Here is a 23,363-nt window from a genome sequence, read left to right on the forward strand (position 1 = left end):
ATTGCTTAGGTTGGAGTGCAATGGTGCGGTCTCGGCTCACTGCAACCTCCTCCTCCTGGGTTCAAGCGATTCTCCTGCCTCAGCCTCCCAAGTAGCTGAGATTACAGGCATGCACCACCATATCTGGCTAATTTTGTATTTTTAGTAGAGATGGGGTTTCTTCATGTCGGTCAGGCTGGTCTCAAACTCCTGACCTCAGGTGATCTGCCCACCTCGGCCTCCCAAAGTGCTGGGATTACAGGCGTGAGCCACCATGCCTGGCGTGTAGATATCTTTATTATTGTAAAAATTATTTGTTTTTCATGGCAAGTTTGTTGATTCTAAATCTGGTGATTTATATGTTTATTATTCCAATTTTCTGGCAATAAAATATCCTATTCTAACAAAATCAGTATGTTAAGATAATTTTATAAAAGATGAAAGTGAAATAAATACCTTGAGAAAAGAGACCCTTTTTCTAAGGTACCCATGGGTGCCCTATGGGCTAGCAGTGGCCCTGGGTGAAAGAGCTCCAAATGGCGGATGGGAGGATTAGGGATTGATGCGCACAGTGGCCCTCCCCAGGCAGACGGCCGGACTGGAGGGAACCAAGGAGTCCCAGAGCACAGGCAGGTTAGGCACGTCCTTGGTTCCCCAAACCCTGAGCTCACAGGCTACCCAGGGTCAGATAGATTAGCTACAGCCACGTCTTTCTGTAGGTTTGTAGAGTTAAACATCTGTGCTCTTGGTTCTTTTTTCCAGAGGGAGATTCATTTTCCCAGTCCCTGGGACCCTCTCGATCTTACCAAGAGCCAGGTCGAAGACTCCACCTCATTCACCAGCATCCTGGCCATGCCCACTACCACCTCCCTGCTGCCTACCTGTTGGGCCCTTCCCAGAGTGCAGTGGCTCGGCCCCCACGACCTGGTCCCTTCCTGCCATCCCAGGAGCCAGGCATGGGCCCTCGGCATCACCGCCTCCCCAGAGCTGCACATCCCTGGGCTCCAGGACAGCAGCAGCGCCTGGCAGGGGCCCAGCACCCCTATGCACAAGGCTGGGGACTGAGCCACCTCCAATCCACTTCACAGCACCCTGCTGCTCGCCCAGTGCCCCTACGCCGGGCCAGGCCCCCTGACAGCAGTGGATCTGGAGAAAGCTATTGCACAGAACGCAGTGGGTACCTGGCAGATGGGCCAGCCAGTGACTCCAGCTCAGGGCCTTGTCATGGCTCTTCTAGTGACTCCGTGGTCAACTGCACGGACATCAGCCTACAGGGTGTCCATGGAAGCAGTTCTACTTTCTGCAGCTCCCTAAGCAGTGACTTCGACTCCCTAGTGTACTGCAGCCCTGAAGGGGATCCCCAGCGAGTGGACATGCACCCTAGCGTGACCTCTCGGCCTCGTTCCTTCGACTCGGTGGTACCCACAGGGGAAACCCAGGTTTCCAGCCACGTCCACTACCACCGCCACCGGCACCACCACTACAAAAAGCGGTTCCAGTGGCATGGCAGGAAGCCTGGCCCAGAAACTGGGGTCCCCCCGTCCAGGCCTCCTATTCCTCGGACACAGCCCCAGCCGGAGCCAGCTTCTCCTGATCAGCATGTCACCAGATCCAACTCAGCAGCCCCTTCGGGGCGGCTGTGTAACCCACAGCGCCCCAGGGCCCTCCCTGAGCCAGCCCCTGGCCCAGTTGAAGCCTCCAGCATCTGCCTCAGTACCAGCAGTCTTTTCAACTTGCAAAAATCCAGCCTGTCTGCCCGACACCCACAGAGGAGAAGGCGAGGGTGTCCCTCCGAGCCCACCCCTGGCTCTCGGCCCCAGGATGCAGCTGTGCACCCAGCTTGCCAGATTCTTCCCCGTTTTACCCCCAGCGTGGCATATTCTTGGTCCCCAGAGGCACACCCCTTGATCTTTGGACCTCCAGGCCTGGACAGGAGGCTAATACCAGAAACTCCAGGCCCCTGTTACTCAAATTCACAGCCAGTGTGGTTGTGTCTGACTCCTCGCCAGTCCCCGGAACCACATCCACCTGGGGAGGGGCCTTCTGAATGGAGTTCTGACACCGCAGAGGGCAGGCCATGCCCTCATCCACACTGCCAGGTGCTGTCGGCCCAGCCTGGTGAGTTTTCAGGGGGAAGTGGATGTGGTAGGGAGAGGAAGCTAGAGCTGCATATTTCAGGACAGGTGAAGTCAGCCAACAAAGGGTTGATGGAAGCTGAGAAGGATACAGCAGAGGTGACGACCAAAATACATAACCATCAGGAGAGCATATCATGCTGACTAGAGTGCAGGAACACCCCAGCTCTGCCAGGTGCTACCCCTTTAGTTGGCAGATCACAGAGAAGTCCCAGGGAGGTGCTGGTGTGGCTGAGGCATCAGAAAGGCCCTTGGAAGGCTGGGTGTGATGGCTCATGCCTTTAATCCAAGAACTTTGGGAGGCTAAGGTGGGTGGATCCCTTGAGGCCAGGAGCTCAAGACCAACCTGGCCAAGATGGTGAAACCCGGTCTCTACTAAAAATACAAAAATTAGCCGGGCGTGGTGGCGGGCACTTATAATCCCAGCTACTCGGGAGGCTGAGGCAGGAGAATCGCGTGAACCTGAGAGGCAGAAGTTGCAGTGAGCCAAGATGGTGCCACTGCACTCCAGCCTGGGTAACGGAGTGAGACTCTGTCTCAAAAAAAAAAAAAAAAAGGCACTTGGAGTGGCCCGGGGTAGCACCACTTATAGAAAACATAAGGGTTTCTATATTTGAATAACTGGTTTAGTTCTACCAATGCTCACAGCTCAGTATTAGTTCTAAATACAAAGAAGGCCAAGAAGTGTTCCTTGGGGAGAGCTATAGTAGAAATAATCACACATAACCATAATACAAGGCTATATAGGAAGAGCTATGTGAGTAACGAGAAAGAAGAGAGAGAGAGAGAAACCACAGGTGGTCCCCAGCAGCCCTGTACGGCTTTAGGTTTTCTTCTCTTCCCCTGTGGTAAAACAACAAGGAGGACTTCCCTTTGACGCATCATGATTAATAAGACTGACCTTAATTTCTTGGGGATTCAGTGCATCCCTATATTATAACAAGTGGTGATCATGTAAATTCTCAACTTTAACATGGTATTTACTTGCCCACATATCTCTCTTTTCCACCCAGGACCTTCCACCTTCTACTCTTCCCCATCTTCCCCCATAGTGCAGATGACACAGTTCTTTGTATACAGCCTTCACTAGAGCCCTTCCACCCCAGGAGGTGACCCAAAGGTCCTGAAATATTCTTCAGTGTAGGAATCCTTCATGCAGGACCTGGGAGCTGCTCTCATCCATTCATTCATTTATTTGTTTCCTTCCTCCTTCCCTCCTTTTTTTCCTTCTGACTATATGCCTGCTTTGTGCTAGGTTCCAGACTAGGCTCTGGGGACATGGAACTTGCCAATCAGAACATCCAGGTCCATGGGGAGAGAGCCATGTACTGCAAGCTTTGGCTATGTGTTTGTGATTCCATTCGGACCCTACCGTGTGTGTACTTTGAGTGCTGCCAGTACCACACCACCATCTCCCTTTTCTCTCAAACTCAGAACTAGTTTCAGTGCCTCTCTTTTTCTTGCCTCTTACATCTAATCAGTGCCAGATTCTGTTAACTGTATCTTGGCTAGCTTTATCATGTTTTTTCAAGTCCAGTACTTACGGCCCTGCCAGTGTCTTAGGTATACCCTAAAGATCCATGCAGGAGCCTCCTAGCTCTTTCCTTCCCTCTTACAGGGCCTCGAAGACTGAGTGCTGCCCATCCAGTATGTCCCATGGAGTTGTGCGCCACAGCTCCACTGCTCACCTACCCTCCCTATTGCTGCCAGCGTCATCTGCCTTACAGTAAAGTGTCCAGAAATCTTCAAATGTTCTGTTTTGTCCACAGAGAGGAAAAATCCAACCTGCTTTGGCCTCAAAGGTTCCTGCACCAGCCAGCCCCCAGCTTCCTTCTCAACCTTATTTTCTACTCTCTTCCCTCCCTTCCCCAGGCCCATGCTTTAGCCAAACTGGGTAAACGATTCTTGTAGTTCCTGTAGTCCAGAATATACTCCTGCCTTCTCTGTTCCCATAAATCTAATTCTTACCCATTCCTACAGAATCAGCTCATTTATCCCCACTTCCAAGAAGACTTTCCTGATTGCTGCACTTGGACCTGGTCTCTCTCCTTCCTTAATGCATCTCTCATGACTCCTGTCCTGTCCCACTGGTGTAATGGCCATTTGCTTTCATACTTTCTCTCCAAAAAGGTTACCAGGTCCCTGCTTATTCTTTTTGGTCTTCTATTTGGCACATGGTAGCAGACCAAATTCACAACGAATGCTTAATCAATATTTATTGGGTGAATAAATGAATAGTAAGTATTGCTAACACACTGGTTGCTATATATATTTCTTTAGATTTGTTCTTCTCTCCCTTGTGTCCCAACTGGGGCCCCCTTAGCTTTCAATTTAACGACCCTTTCCAGACACAGTCTCTCCTCCTCCCTCCCTGTAGTCCCCTCCCAGCCACACTCTGCTGCAGGTGAGAGAAGCAGGTGCCTGGCCTGACCCTCAGTGACCTCTTTCCTCCCCTCTCTCTAAATACAGGCTCAGAGGAGGAACTCGAGGAGCTGTGTGAACAGGCTGTGTGAGATGCTCAGGCCTAGCTCCAACCAAGAGTGCGCTCCAGATGTGTTTGGGCCCTACCTAGCACAGAGTCCTGCTCCCAGGAGAAGAAAGGACCACAGCAAACACCATTCTTTTTGCCATACTTCCTAGAAGCACTGGAAGAGGACTGGTGATGGTGGAGGGCGGGAGGGTGCCGTTTCCTGCTCCAGCTCCAGACCTTGTCTGCAGAACACATCTGCAGTGCAGCAAATCCATGTCCAGCCAGGCAACCAGCTGCTGCCTGTGGCGTGTGTGCGCTGGATCCCTTGAAGGCTGAGTTTTTGAGGGCAGAAAGCTAGCTATGGGTAGCCAGGTGTTACAAAGGTGCTGCTCCTTCCCCGAACCCTACTTGGTCTCCCTCACCCCAGGCCTCATGTTCATAACCAGCCAGTGGGTTCAGCAGAACTCATGACACCTTATCACCTCCCTCCTCGGGTGAACTCTGCACACCAGCTTTGGTCCCTCCACAGTAAGGCTGCTACATCATGGGCAACCCTGGTTCTATCATTTTCCTTTTTGCCAAAAGGACCAGGACCATAGGTGAGCCCTGAGCACTAAAAGGAGGGGTCCCTGAAACTTTCCCACTATAGCGTGGAGTTCTGTCCCTGAGGTGGGTATAGCAGCCTTGGTTCCTCTGGGGGTTGAGAGTAAGAAGGGTGGGGAGGAGAAAACTCCTCCTTGAAGATTTCCTGTCTCAGAGTCCCAGAGCAGGTGGAAAGGAGGAATTTCTGCTGGACTTCCTCTGGGCAGAGGAAGGATGGAATGAAGGTAGAAAAGGCAGAATTACACCTGAGTGGGGACAACAAAGAGTTCTTCTCTGGGAGAAGTTTTGTCTCAGAGCAAGGATGGAGAATGGGGACAACAAAGGAAAAGTAAAGTATGACCCTTGGGTTTGGACAGCCCAGAGGCCCAGCTCCCCAGTATAAGCCATATAGGCCAGAGACCCACAGGAGAGTGGATTAGAGCACAAGTCTGGCCTAGGCCACTTACACTGAGTGGACAAGAGCTGAGGGGCCTCCTCAGGGTGACATTCACCCCAAGGCAGCCTGACCACTGTTGGACCCTCAGGCGTTATCCCATTTGGAATGTGAACATGGGGGCAAAGTGGGCACAGGACCCCACCTGGGAACCTTCTTCCCTCAGTTAGTGGGGAGACTAGCACCTAGGCACCCACATGGGTATTTATATCTGAACCAGACAGACGCTTGAATCAGGCACTATGTTGAGAAATGTATTTATTTGCTAATATATTTATCCACAAATGTGGTCTGGTCTTGTGTTTTTGTTTTGTCATGACTGTCACTCAGGGTAACAACTTCATCTCTTTCTACATCAAGAGAAATAAATTATTTCTGTTATCAGAGGCTAGGCTCCGATTTATGAAAGGATAGGGTAGAGTAGAGGGCTTGGCAATAAGAACTGGTTTGTAAGCCCCTAAAAGTGTGACTTAGTGAGATCAGGGAAGGAGAAAGCATGATTAGATTCTCACTGTGATTCAGTCATAATTATACTGTTCACTTCACACATTATGATGCTTCAGTGACTTAGACCTTGGGCAAATACTCTGTGCCTCGCTTTTTCAGTCCATAAAATGGGCCTACTTCATGGTTGTTGCAGGACTTACATGAGATAATCGAGTACAGAAAACATGTTCCAAAGTGTAAAGTTTTATTCAATGATAGAAAACATCCAAACCTGTCACAGAGCCCATCTGAACACAGCATGGGACCGGCAACAAGAAGCAAGCCTGCCCGGAAGCAGCTCAGTTTCAATCAGGAGGCTGGGCTGGAAGGATAGAACAGCGGGGCCTGAAACTATTTATATCCCAAAGCTCCTCTCAGATAAACACAAATGACTGCGTTCTGCCTGCACTCGGGCTATGGCGAGGACAGAGAGAGCTGGTGCTCCGTTGGCATGAAGTCCCCAGGGCCAGAAGGGGCCTCTGTCGCTTCCTCACACGGCACATGTTCCCCTTCTGCTTCCCCGAAGAAGGTTTGGTAGGGGTGGTGGTTGGTGCCTGTAGAACAAGGCATTTCGCTTCCTATACGGTGAAATGAAAGAGAAAAAAAGGACACCTAATCTCCTACAAATGTTCTTTAGTAAAGGAAACGTGTCTAAGTGCTAAGAACTGCGCAAAGTATAAATTATCAGCCGGAACGAGCAAACAGACGGAGTTTTAAAAGATAAATACGCATGTTTTCCGCCGTAGCTCGCAGGCCAGCATTCCTGTGGGAAGCAAGTGGAAACCCTATAGGGCTCTGGCAGTTAGGGAGGAGGGGTGGGGCTGTCCCTGGATTTGTTATGGGTCTCTGCAGAGATAATCCAGAGGGAGACAGTGGATTCACTGCCCCTAGTGCTTCTAAAACGGGAAGACAAAACAAAACAAAAATTTCGCGTCACCACCGGGAACGGGACCGCCGCCCCAATGCCAGCAACCCAGATCAAACGGCCCGCGTCGCGGCGCTGCGGCTCAGGCCGACGCACTCCCGCGCAAGCGCAGCCGCCCACCCCGCCCCGCCCCGCCCCGCCCCTCGAGGGCCCGCTAACTACCCTACACAGCCTCCGCCGCGCCCTCGGCGGGCTCAGGTGGCGGGGACGCGCCCCGGCCCAGGTGGCGGCCGACCGCCCCGCCTCCCCGCCTGCCGGTGGGAGAAACCATCTCCTCTGGCGGGGGTAGGGGCGGAGCAGGCGCCCGCCCACACCGGAAGAGGAAGTCTGAGCGCCAGAAGTGGCGGGCATTCTGGGTAACGAGGTGTTTACTTCCTGCGGGTGCGCAGGCTGTGGCCGTGTATCTCTCTGTTGCTCTTCCCATCGGAGAAGATGGCCCTGGAGACAGTGCCGAAGGACCTGCGGCATCTGCGGGCCTGTTTGCTGTGTTCGCTGGTCAAGGTGTCAGTCGGGGACTTGGTTGTAGGGACCATGGGGGACCAAGGTCGGGGAAAGAGGGCGGAGCGGGGCTGTGGGACAGTAAAATGAAAAGTAAGGCCCAGGACTCAGAGGTGGCAGGGGGAGTGAGAAGCCGAAGGAGGCCATCGTTTACCTCGTAGGATCGCGGGCAGGTCTTTTAGCTGAGGGCACGGGCGGTCTTACATGCCTTTGAATCCTCAGCTCTTAGACGTTCGGTGAACTTAAGTTGGAGCCGAAAGACGCTGGGAGTCACAGGCGGGTGGGGATCCGCAGCTGAGTGAGTAGTCGGAAAGGGTGCCTGACCCTGACTGCGCAGACTAGAGAAAGGAATAGATAAAACGGAATTGGGAACAAGAGAGGAAGGAGTGGGAGGGTGGGACTTAGGAATGGAGCTTTGAGAGTAGTAGGTGGGGAACCTTGGGAGACAAAGTCAACATAGGGAAACAAGAAATTGAGCAGGTTGAAGTATTAAGAAAGCTACTTTGTCTCTCTGTTCATGCTTATCTCTCCTTTTCCTTTATTTTTCTTCACTCCCAGACTATAGACCAGTTTGAATATGATGGTTGTGACAATTGTGATGCATATCTACAAATGAAGGGTAACCGTGAGATGGTATATGACTGCACCAGCTCTTCCTTTGATGGGTAAGCCGCTTCAGGTTCCGTCATTCTCTTCTGCATTACCCAACCCGCACCCAGAGAAGTAAATACAGGGCAAGTGTTAATCCTAGTTGGTCCCAGCTGTTCGTTTTTGGGGATTATCTTGTGTGGGGTTTTTTTTTTTTTTGAGTCAGGGTTTTGCTCTGTGGCTTAGGCTGGAGTACAGTGGCATGATCATGGCTCACTGCAGCGTGGAACGATCCTCCCACTTCAGCCTCCCAAAGTGCTGGGATTATAGGTGTAAGCCACTGTGTCCAGCCTCAACAGTTATTTTGAGACATACTAGTGCTAGGGATCTAATACAGTAACTGCTAGCCACATGTAGCTACTGAGCACTTGAAATGTGTCTAGTCCAAATTAAGACATTGCTTTTAAGTATAAAATATACCCCAGATTTCAAAGACTTAACATGAGAAGAAAGAATGTAATCTTAATAATGTTTGTTAAATGCATGAAAATTTCTTTTGAAAATGAAGGGAAGGGAGGTATAGTAATGGTAGATTAGATCATTGCCCAAAAGCTGTTGCTTTTTTGGAGGGGACAGACTTTTTGCTCCTGTCACTCAGGCTGGAGTGCAAAGACGCAATCTTGGCTCACTGCAACCTCTGCCTCCCGGGTTCAAGCAATTCTCCTGCTTCAGCCTCCTGAGTAGCTGGGATTACAGGCGCCTGCCACCACGCCCAGCTAAGTTTTGTATTTTTAGTAAAGACGGAGTTTCACCATGTTGGCCAGACTGATCTCAAACTCCTGATCTCAGGTGATCTGCCCACCTCGGCCTCTCATAGTGCTGGGATTACAAGTGTGAGTCACCATGCCCGGCCCATTTTAGCCGTTTTACTTATTTATTTATTTGAGATGGAGTCTCGCTCTGTCGCCCAGGCTGGAGTGCAGTGGCACAATCTCAGCTCACTGCAACTCTGCCTCTCAGGTTCAAGCAGTTCTCTGCCTCAGCCTCCTGAGTAGCTGGGATTACATACAGGTGCCTGCCACCACGCCCAGCTAATTTTTGTATTTTTAGTAGAGACGGGGTTTCACCATGTTAGTCAGACTGGTCTTGAACTCCTGACCTCATGATCCACTCACCTCGGCCTCCCAAAGTGCTGGGATTACAGGAGTGAGCCACTGCGCCCGGCTGCATTGGCGTGATCTCAACTCACTACAACCTCCACCTCCCAGGTTCAAGCAATTCTCCTGCCTCAGCCTCCTGAGTAGCTGGGATTACAGGCACCCACACCATGCCCAGCTAAATTTTATACTTTTTTAGTAGGGACGGGGTTTTGCCATGTTGGCCAGGCTGGTCTCGAACTCCTGACCTCAGGTGATTCTCCTGTCTCACTCCCAAAGTGCTGGGATTACAGGCGTGAGCCACTGCGCCCGGCCACCATTTCTAAATACACAATTCAGTGACATTAGTGCATACTCATTGTTGTGCAGCCATCACCACCATCCATCTCCAGAACTTTTTTCATCTGTACCCATTAAACACTAGCTCCTCATTCTCTCCTCCCTCCTGGTCCCTCACAACCACCATGCTTTGTCTCTATGAATTTGGCCACCTTAGGCACCCTTAGGTACCTGTGGGCTCATTCAGTAGCATTTTGTAGCTTCTTTCACTTAGCATAATGTCTTCAAGGTTCATTCATATCGTAGCATGCAACAGAATTTCCCTCCTTTTTTTGAGCTGAATAATATTCTCTTGTATGTGTATAGGATGTTCTGTTGCCCATTCATCCATCAGTGGTATCTTGGGTTGCTTCTCCCTTTTGGCTATTTGTGAATAATATTGCTGTGAACATTGGTGTACAAATATGTGTTCAAGTCCCTGTTTTTCATTATGTTCAGTACAGATGCTCCTCAACTCAAGTACAGAGTTACAACCTAATAAGCCCATCATAAGTTGAAAATATAAGCCAAAAGTGCATTTACCACACCTAACCTACTGAATATCATAACTTAGCCTACTTCAAATGTGCTCAAAACGCTTATGTTACAGTGGCTGACCAGAAGCTGTGGCTCACGGCTGCTGTGCGGCATCATAACAGAATATCATACTGAATTGCTAGCCTGGAAAATAACAAAATTTAAAATTTGAAAACAGTTTCTACTGAATGCATGTCACTTTTGCACAATCATAAATTTGAAAAATCATAAGTTGAACTAAGGTAAGTCAGGGATCGTCTGTATATCCACAAGTGAAATTGCTAGATATATGATAATTGAGTGTTTAATTTTTTGAGGAACTGTCATACTGTTTAGCAACTGCACCATTTTCCGTTCCTACCAACAGTGCCCAAAGGTTCTAATTTCTCCCCATCCTTACCAACACTTACTATTTATTAATAATAGCCATCCTAATGGGTGTGACTTTGGTGTCCCATTTCCCCAGTGAAGGGTGATGTTGAGCCTCTTATGTGCTTATAGCCATTTGTATATCTTTGGAAAAATGCCTATTCAAGGCCTTTACTCATTTTTGACTTCAGTTTGTTTTTTTTGTTGTTGGGTTGTAGGAATTATTTGTATATTCTAGTGCATGTTAGGTCTTAAAGAGTGGGCAAATTGAAGATCGGAGGAGGGCTGGATGACCTCAACCAAAATTGGAAGAGGTAGTACTTTCCTCTTAAAGAAAGAAGCTTGGGGTTTTTGAGGAAGTTGAGGTGAGAGAGAGAGAGAACATTGCAAATAAAGGGAGTGACTAGAGCAAAGGCATAGGTTGGGGAAAACCAGGATGTGTTTGGAGAACAGTGGGAATTCTGTTTAGGTTAAATCATAAGGTTGGGCTATAGAGACCCTAAGGCTAAAAAGATAGATTGCAAAGGACAGAGAAGAATATACTTGTGGTCAGGAGGATGGCCTGCATCGTGCCTATCTCCCATCAGGCTGCAGGGCTGAGGGCTAGTGTTCTTCTGCTTGTCAGCCCTGGAGGTAGGGTCGGTTCCACTTATAGCACATGGCTGATAATGTAGGATTTGGATGGGAAGGGAATCTTCTCAAATAAGAATCCAGGAGTGTTACTGAGAGAAGAGGGGAGGCATATTGAGGAGGCAGTCAACAAATGTAAGTGCTTAGACCCAACACAATCGGCAGGCAGTAAGCATTTGATTGAATGCTTTGAATGACAAAAATGCTTATCCATCTTGCTCATGCAGCATCTTCTAGCCCTTGAATAGCCTTACCATTCTTCTGGAATCACAGCTACCTGGGAAGGACAAGTAGGATAATGAGGAGAGCTAATGCTTATTTAGCACTCTGTGCTAGTCTTTGTGCTAAGGTGTTTTTCATGTATTATCTCAACCTTTGAATCTCAGCTTACTGATGAGGTTCTGAGAAGGGAACCCCGCATGTATAGGTCATTAGAGGGGTCCCCATATGTCTAGGTCATTAGAGGAAGAGCTTAGCCAAGTTGAACTCATTTCTAGTAGGAGGATCCATTGTTCTGACTCACCCTCCTCTTTGCACTAGGCGCTAGACCCCTTGTAGTTGTGTTAGTTGTAACTATTGGCCCTCTAGTCCTAAAGCCGTCTCGTTTTCTAGGGAATCTGTAGGCTAAGGATGTTTGTGAGCTGAGTGAGAGAGTCTTTTGGGGATGGAAACTAACCTGTGGCTGGCGGGCCAAGGACATAAGAACAAAGAACGTTTGTCAGTCCTAGCTTTGAGTCAACCTCATCCCAACATCAGAAGGCAGTTTTCCCAACTTTGCAGTGGAGACTAGTACTTGGCTTGTTCCTAGATTTCTCTCTCAGAATTGAGCTCAGGCCCAGGGGAGGCTCAGGCTGACTCTCCATTTCTTTTCCCTCCCTAGAATCATTGCGATGATGAGTCCAGAGGACAGCTGGGTCTCCAAGTGGCAGCGAGTCAGTAAGTGTCAGCCTTTCTCCTTTTGGCTTAGTTGTAGTATTGTTACTGTTCCTCAGGTCCATTAGGGAGTCTGAAATCAGCAAGGTGAGTGACCTCAGGGTGGGAAAGATCGGGTTGTAGGGAAGACAAGGAAGCAGTGTCCTGTGCCTTATCATTTAACACTTGTAGCCGAAAGAGGGGATAGCTCTTCTGTTGGAGTTGCATCACTTCTTTAATGTTTAGCTTTAGCTTCCATTTGATCTTCAGTCTTAACTCACTTCACTGTAATCTTGTATCTTTTTTCTTCTCTCTCAGGTAACTTTAAGCCAGGTGTATATGCGGTGTCAGTCACTGGTCGCCTGCCCCAAGGTAATAATCATAACAGCCAATGTTCATTTACTCTAAAGCTCTGCAGAAGTTTTTTTAATCTGAATTAATGCCAATTATCACAACTCTCTGAGGTTCAGCATTTTACAGATGGGGGGAACCAGGCACAGAGAGGTTAAATCACTTGCTGGAGGTCACCCAGCTAGTAAATGAGGAGCCAGGACTGGAATCCAGGCATTCTGGCTCCAGAATTTTTGCTATTTCTGTTTTTTATTTTTTTAGAGACAGGGTCTCACTATGTTGCCCAGGCTGGACTCTAACTCCTGGGCTCATGCGTTCCTCCCACCTCTGCCTCCTGAGTAGCTGGGACTACAGGTGCCTGGCCTAGAACCTTTGCTTTTGATGACTACATGTATCCCTCTTTTTCTTCTCATTCTTACCGAACACTTACCTGGGTCTTCACTGGTAATGAGTCAACTAAGCAGGACCTTTTTTGTGTGTGTTTTTTTTTTTAGTTTTTTGGAGACAGGGTCTCACTCTGTCACCCAGGCTGAAGTGTAGTGGCGTGATCGTAGCTCAGTGCAGCCTTGAACTCATGGACTCAAGAGATCCTCCCGCCTCAGCCTCCCAAATAGCTGGGAGTACGGGTGCAAGCTACTACGCCTGGCTAATTTTAAAAAATTTTTTGTAGAAATGGGGCCTTGCTCTGTAGCCTAGGCTGGTCTTGAACTCCTGACCTCAAGTGATCCTCCTTGACTTCCCAAAGTGCTGAGATTACAGGCATGAGCCACCATGTATGGCCAAGGAGGACTATTGTTAAGTGGTCTAGGAACTCCAGTTTACTTATAGTCCCCCCTCAGGGTGGCAGCTGAGTGGCTTATCTTACCCTTCTGAATCTTACCTCACAGAACTATTTCTTTTCCTGCTTCAGGAATCGTGCGGGAGCTGAAAAGTCGAGGAGTGGCCTACAAATCCAGAGACACAGCTATAAAGACCTAGCAAGATGCAGGGCTGCCAGCATCTTTGCTCTCCTGCCTTTGCTTGTTTCTTGTTCTGGAACTAAATGAGCAGAACTTCAAATACTTCCTACCCTCCAATTCAGACTCAGCTGACTGTTGAGAAAGCAGCACATCATTTTATCTTCTTTGGACTACAAGTGGGGTGGGAGGGATTTGGGTTGGTGGATTAACAGATGGAATTGAGGAGCGAGTAGGATACTGATTTTCCTACCCATGGCCCAGGGCTGTGCCTTCCCCGTGCTGGGGACTCTAGGTCAAATGTCAATAAATATGAACCTCCTCTAGAAAGTTCTGAAGGCCGTGACACCTGCCTTGCCTCCCTCTTCCATTCTCTTAGGCACAGTAATAGCTTATTTTGCCCTATAAGAAGCTTCCCAGAGCAGCAGAGGCCCTTCTACTCCCTTTTGACTGTCTCAGCCTCTGGGATTGCAGCCTTTCTAGTGTGCTTCCTTGCTTCCTATCAGAAGGTGGTGTCCAGAGGCTTGGTAACCCCATCAGCTTGGTGGCCCTGGTGTCTCACGGTTGTATCCTGCCTTCGAGACCTGGCACAGCAGTACCCCTTGAAGAAATCCTGAGGCTTTGTAGTGCTCCTTGACCATGTTTAATAATTCTTCCCCCACCCCTGCTCTTCCTATACCTTAGGCCAGTCTGAAGCACTTACCTGGAGGCCCTTGGGCCTTGGGCGACCATTGGGTCCTAGTCTGTCTTGTTCGTGCCCCTGTAGGAGGTAGGTCCTTTTCTCCTCTGGCCTAGTAGGGGACCTTGGGTAACATCCCATTTTTCGGCCAAGGTGAGTTACTTGCTTTAGGATAAAAGAATTTACCACGAATTCTCGTTTAAATTTCCACAGAAATCCCCATTTTGATTTCCCTAAGTTCCTTGTTCTCCCTCTAAAAAGAAAATGATTACACCCTGCCTGTTTACCTCAGGATTGTTGTGATTGTAGAAACGAGGCTATGTGAAAATTATATAAGTATTATAAAGGTGAAATCCTTTTGCTCTCCTTTTTGGGCCATTTTTCAATACATAGAATATGTGCACGATCAGCCAAAAGAGTGGGGGAAATGCTGAGAGCCACAGCTGCAGGGTGAGCTGTGGGTCATTAGCAGAGCTGCCTGTGCTTGGGCTTTATGTCTCAGCCACCTGGTGTTGCTCTTGAGTTGATTTTGCTTGTTACCTGTGGGCTGGAGTGTGTGGGAAGGAGGAGAGATGCTGACCTGACTCTGATTAGTTTGATTAGTTTGTCTACTCCCCTTCCTTGTCTTCACCTAGGCCTATGGGAGGGAAACTGGGACTAGCCGGGCTGCTCATGTCCACTCATGGTCTTCAAACTAGAACCATTTTCTCTGGTGCCTTCAAGCTCTGAGGGAATGGTCGGATAACCCCAACTCCAAACAGTTTCTCAAGGATTTCCCCAGCCCAGCAAACAGAAAGCTCCATGAGTGGTGATTTCTGTTCAATTTCAACCTGAAAGCACCCCTGCCGGCTAGAGCTTACATCCTGGATGGAAGAAGTGCGTTTCAGCAAGAGTACCCAGGCTGTGCAGCCAACACCCAACTTTCACTAGCTTCTCAAAAAGCCCCTTGGAAAGCCCCAGCTGCTGTCCTGGGTGTCTGACCCGGACGTGGCTGCTTGGTGAGAATGGAAACAGTTGTGGGGAGGGGAGGCTAGAGGAGCTTGCACAAATAACCACACTTGGGCTGCCTCAGCCTCACACTGAACTGAGCCCTAACTGACAGTCTCACAGGAAGCCAAAGACATAGCATAGGCATTGATGCTTGTGGGGGAAGGGTGGCCTGTTTTCCTTCCTGGATTCTACAGACTGTGCCAAGTGGGCTCTCCCTGGGAGCTGCTGCTGAATTAGCTTTCTTGCTTTCTCTGGCACTTGAACATGCAGGTGGTGCCGCTCAGCAACCCAGACAGGCAGAAAGGTGCTGGAGTCCCATCCTCTACTGGGAACCCAAAGAAACTAAGACAAGGACTTGGTTCACAGCTCCCTGGGAGGGCGCAGTCCGGTCCTGGTACCACTGCCGTGCTTTCCATGGCTATGGGGGTGGCCGTGAGAGCTGTGTCCTGCCCACTGGCCCATGTGTCTGTCAAAGGTTCAGTCCCGTTCTGGCTGCCAAAGTTCTGAGTGCACAGCATCTTAAGATCTCTCCTTGTCTTGCTCAGTAGCGTGGCTTCTCTCCTGAAGAGCAAGCCTCCTCCCTAGCTCAACAAGGATAGACACAAGTCAGACAGAGACTAGGAATGGTAGCCAGGCTGCCTTCCCCTTGCCTGCCTGTGCCTCATCCTCTGCTTCCTCCCCGCCACATGCTGTGGAATTAGGGTCTCCCAGAACACTGAGGAGCTCAGTGGCAGTGCATGGATAATGCAGCCTCCAGTTCAAGAAAGGACTGGTGGCTGACAGAGCAAGGGTCAGGATGGTCTGGTTTTGGAGGGGAGCAGTTTCACCAGGGTCTGAGGCTTTGCTCTTGGTGTGGCTTCTGCCTTGTTACTCCTATTCTGTCTGCAGCCTGCTACTTGATCCTCAGGTCCCCTCCCTGACATCTGTTCTCTATCAAAGAGGCAGGTAGGTCATGTTTAAGAACAGACTAATAATAACTTTGTCTGGAAGTCTGGTTCATGTTTAGTATCAGTAAAACCTTTCATGTAAATGTTTTTACAGTTGACAAAGGCTGGGTGCTGTGGCTCACACCTATAATACCAGCACTTACGGGAGGTCAAAGCGGGCAGATCACTTTGAACCCAGGAGTGTGAGACCAGCCTGGGCAACATGGCAAAAGCCCATCTCTACAAAAAAATACCAAAAATTAGCCAGGCATGGTGGTGTACACCTGTAGTCCCAGCTACTTGGCAGGCTGAGGTGGGAGGATCCCTTGAATCCGGGACTTTGAGGCTGCAGTGAGCCATTATAGCACCACTGCACTCCAGCCTGGGTGACAGAGCGAGACCGTGTCTCATAAAACAACAAAACTAACCCAAATACGGTTGACAAAGGGCTTTCACATCCACTATCTCATTTGATTCTCACAAAAACCCTGGAACTAATTAACATCCTTATTTGGTGATGAGGAGACTGAGGCTCAAAGAGTTAAACTCTCTTGACTGGGCGCAGTGGCTCACGCCTGTAATCCCAGCACTTTGGGAGGCCAGGGTGGGTGGATCACGAGATCAGGAGTTCAAGATCAGCCTGGCCAAGATGGTGAAACCCCGTCTCTACTAAAAATACAAAAATTAGCCAGGTGTGGTGGCGTAAGCCTGTAATCCCAGCTATGTGGGAGGCTGAGGCAGGAGAATTGCTTGAACCCAGGAGGCGGAGGTTGCAGCGAGCCAAGATCGCTCAACTGCACTCCAGCCTTGGCGACAGAGCAAGACTCTGTTTCGGGGCGGGTTAAAAAAAAGAAAGTGTTTTAGCCATAATCAAGTAGTGGAGCCCCAGCTCAAGAAATATAATGCCCACACCAAGTTTAGGGCTACTAACTGCGACATAGTTGTCCACAAACACAGCAAGTTTTTTTCCCTCTGTAAGTGTTCCACAGAACCAGTATGAGGCATTAGCTTTCTTCTGAGTGAAGTTACTGCAACACATTGTCCCCATATGTTGAGCCCACCAACCACTCTAATCCCACCACTCTAGTCCCTAAGTCTAAAATTAGCCAAAGAGATGGAGGCAGTGGGGCAATGGCCCAGGGAGGGGATCCTTGGGATTTACTCAAGGATCCCTGTGCAGGGCATTGGGAAACCAGTCTAGCCCTTCATAAGTTACCCCTGGCTGCATTTACTGTTCCACTCCAGCAGCTCTTACACGCCTGCTGACATCTGCCCCACACCTCCCAACCTCTCTTTTTCCTCCTCACCTCCCTTTATCTGCAGACTGATGATGGCACCGTCACACCCCACTGGAACACCGAGAGACTTGTGTGATGAAAATGCATGTATCTAACTAAGGGCAGAGTCCTGGCCCTGCTGCCTCCACTAGCCACCAACTCTGTGACTTTCCCGAGTCGCCTCTAAAATGAAGTTTCTTGTCTGTGAAGTGCAATTGACAGAACTATGATCTTAAGTGGTAGGATCGTGGTGAGCTGTGATAGGTGGGGGTGGAGGAGGGCATGAGAAGCACCTAAGGTGCTGGTTATATTTTGTTTTTCTTTTCTTTTGCTTTCCTTTCCTTTCCTTTTTTTTTTTTTTTTTTTTTTTTGAGACAGGGTCTCTGTCGCCCAGACTGCAGTGCAGTGGCATCATCATGGCTCACTGCAGCCTCAACCTCCTGGGCTCAGCTGATCCTCCCACCTCGGTGCCTCAAGTAGTTGGGTCTACAGGCATCCACCAGCACATCCAGCTAATTTTTGTATTTTGGTAGAGATGGGGTTTCGTCATGCTGCCCAGGCTGGTCTCGAACTCCTGGGCTCAAGCGACCCACCCACCTCGGCCTCCCAAACTGCTGGGACTACAGGCATGAGCCACCACGTCTGGCCTGTTATCTTGATCTTGATGCTAGTTATGTAGGATAGTTCACTTTCTGAAAATATATTGTTATATACTTAGGATTTGTTCACTGTTATACTTCAAATAAAAAGTTTGCTTTGGCTGGGTGTGGTGTCTCACGCCTGTAATCCCAGCACTTTGGGAGGCTGAGACAGGTGGATTGCTTGAGCTCAGGAGTCTGAGATCAGCCTGGGCAAAATGGCGACACCCTGCCTCTACTAAAAATTTTTTAAAAATTAACCAGGCGTGGTGGCACACGCCTGTAGTCCCAACTGCTTGGGAGGCTGAGGCAGGAGGATCACTTGAGCCCAGGAGGTCAAGGGTGCAGTGAGTCCTGATTGTGCCACTGCACTCTAGCCTGGGCAACAGAGCAAGACCCTGTCTCAAAAAAAAAAAAAAAAAAAAAAATCAAATACAATAATTTAGGGAAAAGCAATTTGAGAGTTGTAAACTAAGTATGTAAGGAATTCTCATTATCCAAAGTTGTCTATCTCTAGGTAAGTTCTAGATAGGTGTGACAAGAATTTCATCCTTCCAGCATTGTTGGGTAATAGGTGTTCCACCACATATATCATACATAAATACATCAAAATTGAATCAAAACAGAAACATTTTCCTTCAAGCACCAGGGCTTCTCCCCCCCCCCCCCCCCCCAAGACGGGGTCTTGTTCTCTTGTTCTGTTTCCCAGGCAGGAGTGCAGTGGCACGATCGTAGCTCTCCGAAGCCTCCAACTCCTGGGCTCGCTCAATCCTCTCACTTCAGCCCCCAGAGTATCTAACAATACAGGTGCACACCCCTCCACCCAGCTAATTTTGGGTTTTTTTTTTTTTTTTTTTTTTTTTTGGTATTTTTTGTAGAGACAGGGTTTCAAATTCCTGGCCTCAAGTGTTCTTTTGGCCTCAGCCTCCTAAAAGGCTAGGATTATATGAGTGAGCCACAGTGCCTGGCCAAGGTTTTTTTTCAATTTTAATCTTTATGTTCTCGTTTTTTATAAGATAAAGTTTTGGTTTGGGTTTTTGTTGTTGTTGTTGTTTTGTTTGTTTTTCTGTGGTTCTTTTTTTTTAGACAGGGACTCACTGTGTTGCCAAGACTGGCCTTGAATTCCTGGGCTCAAGAGATTCTCCTGCCTCAGCCTTACAAGTAGCTGGGACTACATGCATGTGCCACTACACCTAGCTTAAATTTTAAAAAATGTGTTATACTACTTCCTTGCTATTTGGATACAAGATTCTGAATGTGATTTAACCTGATTTGGCTCAAAGTCGTCGTAAACCTCCATTTTTGTATCATGTGGTGAAATGGTTCCGGGACTGACTCTTTTTCTACCTCTTGGATTCATAGCAACCTTTCAGCTGTCACTTCTGTTGCTCACGTGTGGCTGTCCCCCTTCCAGTCTTGTCTGAACTAGGAGAACAGGCAGCCACACTTGGTAATAATTGCTATAGGTTGCGCCAGTAGGGTTTAGACTGGAGAGAAGAGCACATGGCTGCCTGCCTCAGTCTTGGAGTTTCAAGGCCTTCGCCAGTGGGAAGGTGAGATACTGAGTCTACAGAAGAATGAAGGCAGACCACAGAACATTAGGACTGGGGGAGTCATGACTTAGGCCAGCCCCTCACTTTATAGGGGAGAGGACTGAGCCTCAGAGGCTGGTCAGCTTGACTTCCGGAGCGGGTCACTGCTACTTTGTGTGTCCTATACTGCCTAGCTCAGTACCTCTTGTCTAAAGATGCTGTGTTTCTCTGCCATAAGATCCCAGGAAGCAGGAACTGAGTGCAGAGAACACTCTGCCTTGTGCTGCTGGTAGATCCTCTGAAAAATAGGATGGAAAACATTTCCCCTCTATGCCTTGGCACTCCCCCGTTCTCAACCCTCTGCCTTCCGGGGAGAGGGCAGACATTCTGTTGTCCCAGATAGGGAACTTGAAGTCCAAGGAACTTTCCTTGGGGGTCTATCTGTGACGGATAGAGGCCTGGGCCTCTGAGAAGTCAGGGAGCTGGCCTAGCCCATTTCAAAAGCTCCTGTGTGCTGCTCCCGGCCTATGCATTCTTCCTGCAAACTGAGCTCTTGTGTTACAGAGTGAGCATGAGGGAAGGGAAGGAGCAACTTCAGACAGCAGGGTAGGGGGACCTCAGTTTCTCTCCAAAATGGATCCCTCATCCCCTTTCAACCCCTTCCACCCTTTCAACCCCTTCCCCCATCCCGGAAAATACCTGGAAGGAAGTGAGCGCTCTGGGGCCACTGGCAGGAAGTGGGGGGTTAACTGTCACCTCATCCCTGGGGGCTTGAGTAGCAGAAGGCAGAGGGGGGAAATGCAAATCCATGCTTGGGAGGGAGGAGAACTCCTGAGAGGAAGCAGGTGGCAGCCAGAGCCCAGCCTTCCTCCTGGGCCAGTGGTCCCAGCAGGGGCTGCGGAGGCCTGAGGCAAGGGAGTTATCACAGGCCCTGAACAAGCCAGTGGCCGGCCCACCCTGTGCAGGCAGCTGCAGCACTTTCTCTGGTCAGCTGAGTAGACTCACTTCCGCTGCCCTGCACCCCAGAGAGGCCGGGGAGATGGAGGGCGGGGTCTCAGGAGGAGGGGTGGGGCATGGTCTGGATTCATGGAAGGTGAGGAGATGCAGGAGAAATGAAGAGGGGGTATGTCCCTGGGGAATCAGCTGGAGGCGAGCAGGCATCAGTCTCTTCTGCTTTTGCTTAGGGACTAAGATTCGGGAATCCCTGTGGCATCTGCACCTCCCCCTACCTTGTTCTAGACACCAGGGGCCAAAATTGAGAACCACATGGTGTCCTTGCAAAGGGATATTTTATAGCAACTGGAAACAAGAATCTAAGAAGCAGCCTTTGGCCTTGTGCCTCTACACTAATCATCTATTACATCCCTATGACAATTTCCAGCTTCAAAATGGGCCACTTCTATTATTGCATTTGACCCTCAGTGCCATCCCACGAGGCAATATTATTCCCCTTTCACAGATGAGAAAACTGAGTTTCCATTACATCTCTTGCCCACAGTCAGTGGCCTGGTGAGGCTGCACTGGTGCTTCAGCCTTTCCCCCTTGCACAACACTGCTGTCCCTATGGCCTCCCTTCAGTTCTGCATGGCAGATGGGGATCCAGGGCCCATAACTGGGGCAGGGGCATGGGGGGTCCTCCAGGTTTTCCTTTTTCTCCCTTGAGCCCCACCCAGCCTGCAGGTGGGCTCTGGGGTTGCAGGTCCACTGACCTGAGTGTCAAAGCCTCCTTGAGGGTGAGGGCTTCCATGCCTCCTGTATTCACCCACCCTGGGACCCCTTGAAGAGGGACTGGGCCCCCTGACGCCTGCCCCCATTTTGGCCCAGGCATCTCACCTCCCCCTGCCCAGAGCCACAGCTCCGTGACGCAGCCAGCCACTGGTGCCCCATTGGCCCGCCCTAGTGCATTTGCCCTTATTTGGCCAGGCCGGCTCCAGGCTGGGTCTCCACCCCTGGCCCAGCCCCCGCAGGCCTGTCTCTCTCACTTCGTCTTTTTGAGGTTTGGCTCTGGGGCTCTGGGGCCCTGGCGGGCGTCACTTCAAACGCACTTTCTGGTTGAGTCACTTTTTAACGGCTCCAGTGCTGTGAGCTGCTGCTGCTGCTGAGTCCCTGGCCTTGGGGGCCAACCCTCCCCCATCTGACAGCTTAATAGGCTCTGAAGGAAAGGGCTGGGGAGGCCATCTGCTGCTGGAGAGACTCTGCAGACCACCTGGCCACCCATTTAGGCCCTCTGTCCCCACCCCCATCCCCGCCACCCACAAGCTTGGGCCAGAGGGGCCGCCCTGGGTCACTCCCACTGCTTTTTCCAGTGGAGAACAGGTCCTCACAGAAGACCTATTCCTTTGGGGACTTTGAATTGAGCTCCCTTGGGGGAACAGAAACGGGGTACCCGATTTTCAGGAAGGTGAAACTTAACCTCGCTGAGTTTCCGGTTCCTCATCTCGGAGATGGGGATACCATCACTTACCTCGCTGGGTCAGCATGACGATCAAGCGAGATTCAGATTGAGTGTGTTTCATCAAGTTCTCTGGCTGCCTGGGCTGCCTCCCTTCCCCCTGCCGCATGTGCAGAACGTGGAGGTGAATGGGATGAATCCAAGCAGGTTGACAGGGCAGTCCTCACTGAGCAGTCTCTTTCCAACTCTCACCGCCTTTTCCAGCTGGGCCTGGGATGTGAGGAATCCTGTTGGAGGCAGGAGGCTGGCAGGAGGAAATAGCCCTTTGCCCCTTGTTTCCAGACAAGATAAGGGGAGAATTCTACTAGAGCCCTTCCTAGCCACCCTGCCTTCTCTGCATTTTGGGAGGTGTGCCCTCAAGCCAGCTGGGAAGATTCCATGGCTGCCCGGGGGGCTGGGCAGGATTTGGAATACAGATACTGCTGCCACCTGCGAGGTCCCTGGGCTCCTATACTCTTGGGGACTTCCTAGAGCACAAACAGGTGTTTTGGTCAACTCCCCATTTTTATAGGTGAAGAAACAGGCTGGGTTTAGGGATAGATTCAGTGACTGGCCCAGAATTGTACCACATATAATCACAGGGTGAGGACTAGACCCCTAGTTTCTTGACACTGAGTTTTATCCTCTGCTTGGTGATCCTGATGTTGGGATAGGGAGCAGGGCTGATGAGGGATCGTAGTGGGTTTCAGGCAGAAAACCAGCTCTTGGACCCCCTCCCCGCCCCCGCCACACACACACAATTTATTTGCAGCAGTTGGGACTGGAGCAGGTGCAGCTATGCAAGTTAAAGCCGGCTCCTGTGTGTGGAGAGTTCAGAGGGAGCTTTCTCGCATTTCTCCACTTGTGTCCCTAGGAGATCCCAGAGGAGAAAGCTTCTGGTTTCATGGCCACTCCCACAGCAATGGTCAGGGTAGTCTTCCTCACACGCACACCCCCTTTCCACCCAGCCCATCCTGCCTTTTCCCAGATGTTGTGGAAAGAACCCAACTTGGCCCTGACTTGTTTTCTGACCTCAGGCTGCTTTCTGCCTCCCTCTGGGCCTGCAGCTCTGTTTCCTGACTTGGGACCAGTTGCTGCCTAACCTTGCTGCTTAAAAGTCCTTGGATCTTATGATCCCAGGAGACCTGAGCCAGAACCCTGTCCCAGTGCAAAGTGACCTCCTAGTGTGGGCCACTGTGCACTGGAACTGCCCCTTGCCAGACAGAGTAGAGCAGGAGAGTGTGAAATTAAACCTAGGGGAGTCTGGGCCGACCTGGCAGGAGCTGAGAGCCAGCCACCTTGTCCGCCCTCCTTGCCTGGAGGCCCTTCCGTACTCCTGGTGCTCCCAAGGCTCTGAGATGAGACAGAGATCTTCTGAGGTGCTGAGATGACCTCTGTAGGGGACATGGGCTGTCTTAGGTTCTTAATTAAGGCACTTCCCTCTCTTGGCACCTGCTTCCCTTGGTTGCCCCTCCAGGGAGATGGGGAAGGGTCTCGACATTTGGGACTATTGACTCCAATTTGCTTTAGCCCCATTTTGCAA

The 23,363-nt window shown here is 50.1% G+C and overlaps 2 protein-coding genes and 1 long non-coding RNA gene across 10 annotated transcripts in view; 2 read left to right on the forward strand and 1 right to left on the reverse strand.

The window, feature by feature from the left end:
- Positions 1-7,081, forward strand: part of RNF43 (ring finger protein 43) — a 65,424-nt gene extending 58,343 nt beyond the window's left edge. For 3 of the 5 annotated variants that reach the window (XM_023204612.1, XM_023204613.1, XM_023204614.1), the window contains 2 exons: positions 742-2,097; positions 4,584-5,905. In XM_023204612.1, coding sequence (XP_023060380.1) covers positions 742-2,097; positions 4,584-4,627 — 1,400 coding nt within the window. In that variant the 3' untranslated portion in view covers positions 4,628-5,905. Of the gene's footprint in view, positions 1-741; positions 2,098-4,583 lie in introns of all 5 variants that reach the window. The other 2 variants (XM_023204615.1, XM_023204616.1) reach the window with 2 other exon arrangements.
- LOC111537632 lies at positions 5,854-22,515 on the reverse strand. 4 transcript variants are annotated; one of them, XR_002730068.1, is made up of 3 exons: positions 21,854-22,515; positions 7,684-7,867; positions 5,854-7,600 (listed from the first exon to the last, which is right to left on the reverse strand). It is a non-coding gene; the product is annotated as an uncharacterized LOC111537632 (long non-coding RNA). The 4 variants fall into 4 exon arrangements; XR_002730070.1 differs by lacking the exon at positions 21,854-22,515 and adding an exon at positions 20,089-21,825; XR_002730069.2 differs by lacking the exon at positions 21,854-22,515 and adding an exon at positions 17,250-18,092.
- SUPT4H1 (SPT4 homolog, DSIF elongation factor subunit) lies at positions 7,239-13,693 on the forward strand. The gene is made up of 5 exons (XM_023204618.3): positions 7,239-7,532; positions 8,088-8,194; positions 12,009-12,064; positions 12,359-12,412; positions 13,302-13,693. The coding sequence occupies exons 1-5, from the start codon at positions 7,464-7,466 to the stop codon at positions 13,367-13,369; spliced, it is 354 nt and encodes a 117-aa protein (XP_023060386.1). The 5' UTR covers positions 7,239-7,463; the 3' UTR covers positions 13,370-13,693.
- Positions 22,516-23,363: the final 848 nt, after the last annotated feature.

Source organism: Piliocolobus tephrosceles, chromosome 16 (genome assembly GCF_002776525.5).
Source record: "Piliocolobus tephrosceles isolate RC106 chromosome 16, ASM277652v3, whole genome shotgun sequence".
Taxonomy (NCBI): domain Eukaryota; kingdom Metazoa; phylum Chordata; class Mammalia; order Primates; family Cercopithecidae; genus Piliocolobus; species Piliocolobus tephrosceles.

What these genes read in the sequence shown, in the direction of transcription:
- SUPT4H1 (XM_023204618.3), top strand. Translation starts at nt 7,464, where the DNA reads ATGGCCCTGGAGACAGTGCCGAAGGACCTGCGGCATCTGCGGGCCTGT. An exon ending in ACCAGCTCTTCCTTTGATGG is followed by an intron (nt 8,195 to 12,008) that starts GTAAGCCGCTTC and finishes TTCCCTCCCTAG; the next exon opens with AATCATTGCGATGATGAGTC. An exon ending in CTCCAAGTGGCAGCGAGTCA is followed by an intron (nt 12,065 to 12,358) that starts GTAAGTGTCAGC and finishes CTTCTCTCTCAG; the next exon opens with GTAACTTTAAGCCAGGTGTA.